This window comes from Oryx dammah, unplaced genomic scaffold, assembly GCF_014754425.2.
Source record: "Oryx dammah isolate SB20612 unplaced genomic scaffold, SCBI_Odam_1.1 HiC_scaffold_15, whole genome shotgun sequence".
In the NCBI taxonomy this organism is placed as follows: domain Eukaryota; kingdom Metazoa; phylum Chordata; class Mammalia; order Artiodactyla; family Bovidae; genus Oryx; species Oryx dammah.
Window position 1 is genome coordinate 36,682,278 of NW_024070199.1, and position 12,115 is coordinate 36,694,392.

Below are 12,115 nucleotides of genomic sequence, written 5' to 3' on the forward strand. Positions count from 1 at the left end.
TTACACTGACGGTGCCAGGCCAATCCTGTCATTTCCTCGATCAAAGACTGAGAAATACAGCCTCAGGAAGACGTCACCCAGGACCCAGGACTCTGTAGATGTCCTCACTCTTTTCTCTTTAAAGGTGGTATAGCAGTGGCCTCTAGAACCCTGGAGAAGTCAGAGACACCAGTCAGCATGAGCCCTTACCAGTGAGTCCCCCCAAGAGCCACACCAGCGAATTTATTTTTTCCCCTCTTTTGGTAAATATCAAGGGGTTTTCTCAACAGCAGGGGATATGAGAGTTCATCGAAAACCAAAAAGGTCCAAGACATCAGGTTATCATGTGGAAGGTGTGGTGAGTGTAGGACTAGGAGGTTGGGAAACAGAGGAATGTAAAACAAAACAAAGTCCTACTGTAGAGTGTCAGGAACTATATTCAACATTCTGTGATAAACCACATGAAAAAGAATAAGTATAAAAGATTTTTTATGTGTATAACTGTGTCACACTTTTGTGCAGCAGAACTTAATGCAACACTGAAGATATGCCACACTTAAATATAATTATTTAGAAAAGAACAAGTGTGTCCATAGTTCTCCTCACTCCGTTTCTTTCCTTCTGACTCCTGCTCCTTGTTTTCTCTGCAGAGAATGCTGGTTCTCCTCCTGCATCCCCACAATCTGTACTTTATTTAAAAAAAAAAAACCTTTATTTTGCATTGGAATATAGCTGATTAACAATACTCTGAGTTTCGGGTGGACAGTAAAGGGACTCAACTGTACGTTTCCAGTTATCCTGGTCCCAAAGACACCTCTCCCATCCAGGCTGTCATATAACTGAGTGGAATTCCTTGTGCTACAAAGTAACTCAATGTAGGTTATCCATCTTAAATAGAGCAGTGCCCACAACACGTTCTTGAACACTTAACTCAGGAACTCTAAGAAGCCTCCTTCGGCCCACACTCACACTCTTTGGCCACTCCAGGCTTGCGTGGGTAAGGTACTCTGGTTCCCCATCCCCACTGGTCAGTCCATAGCACTCATCAGCCCTAGTAAGTCCCCAATGACTTAGTGCAGAGCACCTTGAGATGACATTTGCATAAAAACCAGTGCACTTTTGCCTAGAACCAAGCAACCCTCCATATGGCTCAATGAGTTTGTCATTTTAGAATTCCTGAAATTCCCTCTCTTCCCCAAAGCCTTCTTTGAGCGCATCAGCCTGCTCTGAACTCTCGTAGGGAGCTGACATGGAGTCTTCACCCTGTGCCGGGGCTGAGCAGTCACTGTGCACTCTTTATACACCTTATTATACAGCCTCCCCACTGAGGGGTCAGGTATCCCAACTGAAAAAGGAGGCACCTCTTCAGAGCAAGGGGAGGACTAGGCTGACCATGTAATTTATCATTCAAAGCAGAAAAATCTTGAGAAGGTAAGGCAGACTGTTAAGTTATGCTGGGACTTCACACTTGGACTGTCCCCAGCCATTCTCCTTGTACTATGGCCTATTTTAGGGACTGCTAGCGCTGAATTTCATGTTCATGCACCTAAGGGTTCAGATTGAATTGAAGCTCTTTGGGGACTGAGGACCTTAGTGTTCACCTCTCCCTGACTCCCACCATGCCATATGGTGTGGTATCTCCACATTTATTTCAGGAAAATCAATGTAGAGATTTGACCTGAGACACCCTTGTCACGCCCAGAAATTTTTATTGACTGGAGCTGCAAGTTTACTCCTTCTCTGAGAGAACCGGTGCGTTACAGCCCCCTCATAAAGTCAGAGGTGTAGGTGAGAGCATGAAACAGTAAAGTAGGTAGACTCTGGTTTTGGGGGTAGATGCTCAGGAACAGGGGGTTTCCTGAGGCTCAATCCCACCTTTGCCTATGCCGAAGCCTCCCTACTCATGACCTTTGCCATGGGCGGAGTTCCTCACACTGGCTCCGGGCAGTCCCATATTGCCCTTTACTTTCAAGTGATTGGTTTTGTGGGAGGCACTGGCTCAGCCACAGGGCTCAGCAAATTCTGCAATGGTGTGATATGGCCGCCAGAGGGCGCCCTCCTCCCAGCAGCAGCCCAAGGGTTCCTGCAAGCTCCAGTTTGAGAACCAACCCTCAGTATTGTCCCCTCACCTTGAGGATGTAGGCTTGAGCTGGCACTGGGTAGTTGATGCCATTGATGGTAAAGATAATAGAGGGCAGAGTATTGACCGCAGAACATGAAATGTAGTGCTGTTAGAGAGAGAGGGTGAGAGGTTGAGTATGGAGATCCTGTTGTGTGTGTAGACTGGGAGTGACCCTGGGGCATGACCCTTCACCTTGACACCTCGTGGCTTGGCGCCAATGAGCTTTTGTATGTTATCAACCAGTCTTCCTGGGCCATGGATAAGTGATGCCCCAGTGTCCACAAGGGCATCACAGCCGTCAGAACAAGCAATAACCTCTCTTCTCATGGAGATGCTGAGAGACAATAGAAGAAAGCGGGCATCAAGGTCACTCTGAGTCTCCCCAGAGGTGCCCCCTTCCCGACTGTCTCCTAAAAAGCCCTTCATCTCTTGCCCTCTTTTCCTTTCCTGTTGACACAGCACCTTTCCTGACATCCTCAAATGCAGTACTTGAATACACCAGGATCTTTTGTACCTTGACAGAAACTGGTTTTCCTTCCTAGAAGACTCCAATCCCCTTTGACTAGCATATTTCTTCTCATCTTCCAGATTTTAGCTTAACTGTATTGTTTTCGGGAATTCTTTCCCCTGGTGTTTATCAGTCTCTTATCTTGGTCACTCTCTGTAGACCCTTACTCATGACTGCTGCTGCTGCTGCTAACTCACTTCAGTCGTGCCCAACTCTGTCAGAACTCATAGAGACCAGCCCACCAGGCTCTGCTGTCCCTGGGATTTTCCAGGCAAAGTACTTTAGTGGGTTGCCATTGCCTTCTCCTCCTTATGTCTAGCATATACAAAAGTCACAATTCACAATGTGGGCAAGTCACTTTATGTACATCTGCCTTCTTAGATGTGAGGGCGAGTTTTATTCTCCTTGCCTCCCTAAAGTGCCTGGCACACAGTGGATGCCCAATGCTTCTCTGTTCAATGAGTGAATGAAGACTGAGAAAACAATAAGAAACCTCCAGAGAGCTGTATCTGATGGGGAACAAATAACAGGTAGCACATAGAGTGAAGATGGAGATTCGCAGGGGAGGCAGATTCTTATAGTAGGGGGAGAGAGGGGCTCCTCTGGGAGAGGGTATCTCCCAGCACTGCTGCTACAACCAGCTCAGACCCTGAGACCCTGGCCAGGAAATACATGACTAGCCCACGGATACTCCAAAGTAGAGGTCAGCTTTTGTCTGAAGGTATCCCACAGAATCCTGTCAATTACGCCCCTTGTCCTCAGGTCACTCCTGGATCCCACCTTCCTGATTATCTGTTATAGCCACTGCCCCACTGTGTGCCCATGAACATGACGTGCCATTTTTATTAGTTGTTTTCAGGTCTTAAGACTGTGGCCAACCTCTCTCCAATGCTGGGTAGCTGCTCCCTAAGAAGACCAGTTTTCCCCATTTGTTCAGGACTGTCCCTGTTTTTAAACAGACATTTATCTGTACTGAGAACTTCCTATGTACTAGGTAGCCCTGAACAGTTGGCCATCTTATCATAATTCTGTCCAGGCTGGTGAAACTCTCCCTGATCCTCTGTTCACCACACTATATAGTCCTCTAACCATGCTTCCCACCTCAAAGGGAAGTGGGTGCAGCCCTCTCCCAGCTGCACAGACCTCTCTGGACCCTTTTAGGACCCTGGTCAGAGCCTTGCTCAGAAGGCCTGGGGATTATGAATCCATGGGTTGTTTGTGTATTTATGTGCTTGTGTGTTTGTTTGTATGTGTCTCTGTGTGTGCTTGTGTGTCTCTGATACCTATGCATGTTTTTATGTGTCTCTGAGTAGGTTCATATGTGTCTGCTTGTGTGTTTCCAAGGGTCTGTATGTCTGTCTGTGTCATTGTCGGTGGTGTATATGCCTGTGTGACTGTGTGTCTGAGACTGTATTTGTGTGTGTCTCCCTGTGTCCATGTACAGTAGTGAGAGCATCACTTGGGCTGACCCTCAGAAGGAGAGGCTTACCGGTCTATGTGTATAGTCCAGTCATCCGCTTGGACCAATGGTACCCAGTTGAGCTCTCCCTTGTAGTAGCGGTGATCCACCCCACCAAACATCACCACACTGCCCTCCTGCTCGTCTCTGTAGAGAGAAGTGGGGGGGAGGGGGGGGCGGGGATCCTTGGAGGACAGTAACAACAGCAGTGTCTGAGAGGCCCTAATGAGGTCCCCATGTACAGATGTAGAAATCGAGTCCAGGAAAGATAGGGATCCAGACTGAGGTCTGTTACTGTCTCATGAGTGGCACAGAAGAGGTTAGAAGCTGAATCACTTGTCTGAGCTCCACCCACTGTGTCTTTGAAAGATGCCCTGGACCTCCAGTGACCTGAGTGCTCAGACACCCTCAGAGGACAGGGTGCTGAAGTGTTTTGGCTTTCCTTGTATCCACCTTGTCATTTTTCAGGAAAATCAAGGCCTGGGAGTTCTAAGGGTGTGGATTCAGGTCACCCAGAGTTGGCTCCACTGGCCTGTGACCTACACTGTCCAAAGGGCCCCACACTCAGAAGGGACCCCACCTCTGCTCTCCCTGTCTTGAAATGCCTAATATTTCTTGAACGAGGGGTCCCACACTTTTGTGTCCCATACTTTCATTTCTCAGTGGCTCCACAAATTGGGTAGCTGGTACTGGGCTCTCTTTTAAATGCTAATGAGGAAGGAAAGATATCCACAATCCTTTTCTCCTTCCTTCCTTATCAAATTCATAAGCAAATCGTAATGCTTTTTCCTCCAACTTGTTTCCTGTTGCCTTCCTTTTGCCTCCCTCATGACTCATCCCCTAGACCAAGTTTCTGGTCTTGAGCCCAGGATAGCGTTGTGTTCCAATAAAATTTTATTTATAAAAGCCAGTGGTGAAACCAGATAGGGCCCTGGGGCCATAGTTATCCTTGGTTATATTACTCTCTGGATACTTCTTTATTAAGTGTTCTATAATTTTTGTGCAACTGAAAGCATCTTACAGCTAATTTGGAGAAAGGAATTGTCCATCTCAGACTTACTTGCTCAAGTAGAAGGCAAAAACAGGCTCAGAAATGGCACCTTGATTTTTCAGCTTGTCAAAGATGGGGATTGGTCTAGAGCAGGATTGTGTGGGGTAGTTCAAGCCCAAGACACCATCAAATCTTCTGCCCTGAAACCCGTATTCTGCCACGCTTAGACCAAACGGCTGGTCAGTACTTACAAGATCCCCAATCTGTGGGAGAGAAGAGTGTTCCCACTTACAGATACGTGAAATGGGGCTAGGACTGCGCTGGGGTGCATTGACTTTAGATCCTTAGAGAAGAATTGAGGCTGGGTTCTGTCTTTGGTTGCCCACAGATGGTTAGAGCAAGGTAAAAGGGGAATTTGGGTTCCATTTGAGAGAGGCTGTGAATTTTAAAACATTTGCCCCTCTGAAAACACCACCTGAGTGAGTCAAATTTGCCCCTTGGCTTCTATCCAGGTGGGGCAACCAAAAGTCAGACCAGGTCCCATTGGTGCCACCTTATGGACAAAACAATTGAGGCAAGTTAGCCTTCTCTTTGGCATCACTGTGACTTAATGACAGGAATGGACTGAATTTTCTGTAAGGTATTGTGGATTCTGCATCTGTCCAGGAAGACAGAAGACAAAAACACAATCTTGCTTGCAGGGTTCTATGAAATTACTGCCTGGGGAATTACTTTTGGGGATATGTGTATATTTCTGTGAGTGTGTATGATAGAGAGGAGGGGGGAACTACTCAAGTACTTTGGGGGAGGCAAGCCATAGATTTATTAGACTCTCAAGGGTCCTATAGAGTGAGAACTCATTTATCAGGCCCCTTGACTTCTCAGGCCTCCAGTTTCCCTCTCTGGATACCTGAAGGCCTTGACTGCTCCCAAGGTCCCCAGATCAGTTTTATCAGTTTTATCCCCAAACACCCCACAGCAACTTCAGTCCTGAAAAGCCAGCCTAACTCCACCTTTTATCACATGTGTGCTCTCAGCAAGGCCCTTGCTGTCTGGACCTCAGTTTCCTCATATGTCTCATGAGCTAATCAGAGTAACTGCTTTGTGAGGTTGTTGCAGAATTAAGTGGAAAGTGGCTGGAACAGTCTGTTAATATAAAAGTGGGTGCTTTTATCCCTTGTCACTCTGAGAGAAATGAACCTTGAACTGCTCATGGGAAGAGGAGCTGCAAGTCCACACCTCAAGCCACACTATGGGTTAGCTAATCTGTTTGCTTGTGTGTCACCATGGACACTGCCACCCCAGAGACTTGATCCTGTGGATAAGTTGGCCAATATCTATGGGACTTAGGCTAGGAAGGGTCCTGCCAGATGGTCCTGCATCTGTTTTGCAAGCAGTGGTCTCCTCATATCTAGTCCTGACTCAGCATTTGTTACTCTGTTACCCGAACTGTGTCATGAGCAACAACTCCTTTCATTCTCCCAGCTCCATAGATGATCCAGAATGTCTTATTGGTTGTCCGGAAGGTGGAAGACTGAAGATGTCTGAACCTAACATGTGTAGCTGCAGACACAAGAGATGAGTGTCATCAGGTGCCAAGGGTGGAAACAGGGCAGCAGGGCAAGTGAAAGATCATCCAGGTAGGGAGTGTCTGTACTCACAACAGGTTGAGCTGTTGCAAAAGACAGAGGGCACCCACAAAACAGATGAGCCTGTGTCAAAGATAACCTGGAATTCCTGAGGGGGTGTTCCAATGGTGATGTTACCCACGTAGAATGTCTACATAGAGAAGAGGGAGTGGGTTAATGCAGATTGGCTACCCTCTATTCCCAAACTGATGTCACATATCTCTTGAGACCACTTTCTAACCACCATTCAGTTCACAAACTTTGGTCACAGAGGTATCTGCATTTGATATATTTTTCCTGTGATACATTGTAAGCAAGCTATTGACTCTATGAACAGGCATTGAAGTGGCACCTCCTGCATGGGAAGAGCAGAGGCATAACCACTGGGCCTCCAGGACTGCTGGACACCCAGAGAAGCCCTGGTGCCTTCATTTGGGAAGCTCTGTAGTCTCTTCAAACCAAGCCTTAGCACCACCTTTTCCACGAGGTCCTTCTTGATCAACTCCAGCCACTCCCTCTAAACTCAGACCACATCAAATCAACACCACACAGGTGACCCTTTCATTTGACATGTATTTACTCTTTGCCTATCTCTCAGGCTGGCATGGGCATTTTTGAAGACAAAATAAGCCCTTTTCTAATCTAGAAACTGTAAGCACTGTGTTACATTCTTATGGCAATACACGGAATATAGGTTCAGAAACTTTCCTGCTGTTGTTCTTGCATCTGTGGAAACTGAATTCCTCTACCTGGGGATTCACAATTGCTCTGCATTTTGTTCTACCTCTTGATCAGTGATAGTTCACTCTTCATCTGTAACTGAGGCACTCACTTATTTCAGAAGGAACAATCACTCTCAAACTAACGACACATGTTTGACACAGAAATGGTTATTTACCTGCCACCTGGTAATGGCCAGGCCCAGTCACAAAGACCAACAGTTGAGGATGAGAGTGCCTTATCTCTGAGTGGGGTCCCTGTTTTCCAGTGTCTCGGCCTCCTGCAGAAATCCCAACCCCAACATCCCACCTGGCACCTCTAGATGAGCCCCATGCTAGTCTAGAGCACCAGGGGGCGCTGTGGAGGACCATCCTCCCAAAATACTCACATTTCTGATGTTTCTCAGTGGGTGAATAGTTAGATTTGAGCTACGAAAAGAAATCTGGGGCAGTCTGTAAGGATGCTCCTTCAAGACATCGTTCAGCAAGTTTTTTCCACTGAGGGTTTTTCTCATGGTCTTCACTCTCCTTAGAGGTATTCTTTCACCGAGCATTTGACAAAGAAAACAAAGAAGATGCTACAATTAACTGTCAGTGTTAATGTATAACTGTCATCATAATGGTCCTGTGTGTTTTCTAATCATTTTTATGAGGCACATTATTATCATAATTTTATGCATATACCATGGCAAAGACATAGATTTGAATACAGGTTCTTTTCTGCCATCTTGGGTAAGCCATATGACCATGTGGTGTCTCAGTCTCCCCTTCGGCAAAATGGTGGAATGTAACAATACAAACCCTCCAAATAGAATATCTTGGGGATATGCGAAGTGATGGATATAAGGTACCTGATAAATAGGAAGTCTCAACAATGACAGCCATTAGCATTGCTGTTGCCATCCCACTCATTCCTTCTCAAAGAACCTCAAGGAAGGAAGTAGAAGGGGGACTCTTATTCTCTTTTACAAGGGAGAAATTTGAAATGCAAGAGATTTCTGAGTTGGCTATGGTCACACTGCTTGTCAGATATAAAACAGTGTATCTTTCTCCATGTTGAATGAGAAAAGAGAGTTGAAAGAAGAGTCCAATATATAGGGAACAAGTAAGGGAAATTCAGAGGCTTGAGAAGGAAGAATGAGTCAAATGAAAAATTAAAAGCAAACAACACATAGAGAAATACACTCCCAGTGACTTCCAAAGAGATGGAGAGATAAATGACAGTGATACAGAGATGCAGACATAGGCATATACACACTGAAATAGACAGGGAAAAAAGATGACATGTTGAACAAAATGCAGAAAAGTGCTATTCCACAGGACCAGATCAACATCTGCATAGACTGTGCACTGAACAGTTGCAAGGAGTTGCATTTTCAACAGGTCATGACATGACTGGACCCCAAGTGTTGTGCAACCCTAATCTACACCAAGATCTTGGGATCCACAGTTCCTATAGCAAGTTACTTATCAATAAGTCAGTGTTGAACTTGAAGACTCTTACAGTAATATTCCTTTCCATTCTAAACCTGATGGTTAGAAGAATAATCAGATGAAAAGAAAAATCCGAGAAAGGAATATGTGACATACTGTCGCCATACTTACTTGACTATGCACTCTGAGAAGGCCACCAGCTCGAGGAGCACAAGCCACTTCATGCTTCTTCCCTGGCTCCAAGTACTCAGGGAAGTTTGGATTCTTAGCATGTAGTGGTGACTGGGAGCCCCTAATTATATATGCTCTGACCTATCCTAGTTTTCCCCTTCAGGCCACTAAAAGATCTGAAAAAAACACAAAGGTCTCAATAAAAACTTTACCTTCATCAGTGTCCTTGGCAAATGGACTTTGAAGCTTTTCAGAATACAGAGAACTGAACTGCAATCTCTTCCTTGAATCTTGGCTGGAAAATCAAGCTGATCTGCATGGACATCTAAAAAGATGGAAAACCGAGCTACTTGGAGAAAAAACTGCTAACAACATTATGAAAATGGATATTAGGGGCCATGCTCGACATGTGTGGTTTCATGTCATCTTCCTAACTACTTCGTGAGATATGCATTGCTGTCTTCATTGGTGAGAATATTGCTAGGATGATAAGTTGTCAAATGGCAGAGTGAAGACTTCAGGGACAACCCAGGGACATACAACCGGCTTTAGGTAGTGGGTCGAATGGCAGACATAGGGGCACCTATGATGCCAGACTGCATCAAAGATTTAGGGCAGAGCAGTACTTCAATTGCATGGTTTCTGTACTGGAAGAAATGTCATATGCACCCACAAGATATTTTCTAACATCCAACAACTGTACAAGGAAGAACTGTGTGCTAGGTTCTGGGTTAAAGGCTTCAAAGTCAAAGTTGATCAAGACAAAAGTAGTCTTTATCTTAAGAGAGCTAGAAGTCTCAGTTCAGTTCAGTCACTCAGTCATGTCCGACTCTTTGCGACCCCATGAATCGCAGCACGCCAGGCCTCCCTGTCCATCACCAACTCCCGGAGTTCACTCAGACTCATGTCTGTCGAGTCTGTGATGCCATCCAGCCATCTCATCCTCAGTTGTCCCTTTCTCCTCCTGCCCCCAATCCCTCCCAGCATCAAAGTCTTTTCCAATGAGTCAACTCTTCTCATGAGGCGGCCAAAGTACTGGAGTTTCAACTTTAGCATCATTTCTTCCAAAGTAATCCCAGGGTTGATCTCCTTCAGAATGGACTGGTTAGATCTCCTTGCAGTCCAAGGGACTCTCAAGAATCTTCTCCAACACCACAGTTCTCACAAACTCATGGCCCCAGGAGGCAGGAAATATGATACTAGGACTAGGTGGCCATGTTGGAATCTGGGCAGCACAGGCCTTACCTCTGGGAGCAGCATTTCTCCACTTCACCCGTGCTGGAAAGCAGGCCAATTGGCCATGTTTTCAAGAAAATCAGAAGTTTGGATATTTATGTACAATGTACTGATTTTAAATTAGCAACTAATTTTATTTTCAAAAAAACAAAAACAAAAACAAAAACGGGAGGGGTACAAAATCTCCACAGCAATGTGCTGGCATCAGCCTTCAGTCTCTGCAGGTTTTTGTTTCTGGCCTAGAGTTGAGAGTGAAGTGGGGACAGAGACGAATTTAATTCATGTTGGTTGATTTTAAAAGAGACTGACTGCATACTAAACATGCTGACTCATTTGAAAAAAAACCTGATATTAGGAAAGATTGAAGGCAAGATGAGAAGTGAAAGACAGAGGATGAGATGGTTGAATAGCATCACCAAGTCGATGGACATGAGCTTGAGAAAGCTCCAGGAGTTGGTGATGGATAGGGAAGCCTGGCCTGTTGCAGTGCATGGCGTTGCAAAGAGATGGACACAGCTGAAGGACTGATCTGAATTGAACAAATTGAGAACAAAGACTAATAAATCTAATTGCATCAAGGTGTTAACTAGCTACCTATAACAACACATTACTTAAGTGGCTTTAAAATTTAGACTTATGACTCTGCATTCAGAGTGGAATATCTTCTAAGGAAAAACAAAAATCCTGCCCATCAAAACAAAACCAAAGAAAACCAAAAGAAAAAAAGGAAAGAAGTGTGACAATATATTCATCAACTTCAGTTCAGTTCAGTTCCTCAGTCATGTTCAACTCTTGTGAGCCCATTAAGGGCAGCAGACAAACCTCCTTGTCCATCACCAACGCGGAGTTCACACATATTCATGTCCCTTGAGTTGGTGATGCCATCCAACCATCTCATCCTCTGTCATCCCCTTCTCCTCCTGCCTTCAATCTTTCCCATCAGGGTCTTTTCAAATGAGTCAGCTCTTTGCATCAGGTGGCCAAGTACTGGAGTTTCAGCTTCAGCATCAGTCCTTCCAGTGAACATTCAGGACTGATTTCCTTTACGATGGACTGGTTGCATCTCCTTGCAGTCCAAGGGACACTCAAGATTCTTCTCCAACACCACCATTCAAAAGTCCAGTTCTAACTGCTGTTTCCTGACCTGCATACAGGTTTCTCAAGAGGCAATTCAGGTGGTTTTGTATTCCCATCTCTTTCAGAATTTTCCACATTTTATTGTGATCCACACAGTCAAAGACTTTGGCATAGTCACTAGAGCAGAAATAGGTGTTTTTCTGGAATTTCTTGCTTTTTTGATAATCCATCAGATGTTGGCAATACGATCTCTGGTTCCTCTGCCTTTTCTACAACCAGCTTGATCATCTGGAAGTTCATGATTCACGTATTGCTGAAGCCTGGCTTGGAGAATTTTTAGCATTACTTTACTAGTGTGTGAGATGTGTGCAATTGTGTGGTAGTTAGAGCAATCTTTGGCACCTCCTTTCTTTGGGATTGCAATGAAAACTGAACTTGTCCAGTCCTGTGGCCACTGCTGCTTTTTCCAAATTTGCTAGCATATTGAGTGCAGCATTTCCACAGCATCATCTTTCAGGATTTGAAATAGCTCAACTGGAATTCCATCACCTCCACTAGCTTTGTTCATAATGATGCTTCCTAAGGCCCATTGACTTCACATTCTAGGATGTCTGGCTCTAGGTGAGTGATCACACCATCTTGATTGTCTGGGTCATCAAGATCTTTTCTGTACAGTTCCTTTGTGTATTCTTGCCACCTCTTCTTAATATCTTCTGCTTCTGTTAGGTCCATACCATTTCGGTCCTTTATTGAGCTCATCTTTGCATGACGTATTCCCTTGGTATCTCTAC

General features: G+C 45.1%; 1 protein-coding gene across 1 annotated transcript; it reads right to left on the minus strand.

Annotated features, from left to right (window-relative positions):
- Nucleotides 1-9,112, minus strand: LOC120874497 (pregnancy-associated glycoprotein 4). Its single transcript, XM_040255925.1, has 9 exons — nt 9,012-9,112; nt 7,796-7,946; nt 6,721-6,838; nt 6,504-6,622; nt 5,129-5,322; nt 4,099-4,215; nt 2,294-2,435; nt 2,109-2,207; nt 1-150 (listed from the first exon to the last, which is right to left on the minus strand). Exons 1-9 carry the CDS (start codon nt 9,110-9,112, stop codon nt 1-3), a joined length of 1,191 nt encoding a protein of 396 aa, XP_040111859.1.
- Nucleotides 9,113-12,115: the final 3,003 nt, after the last annotated feature.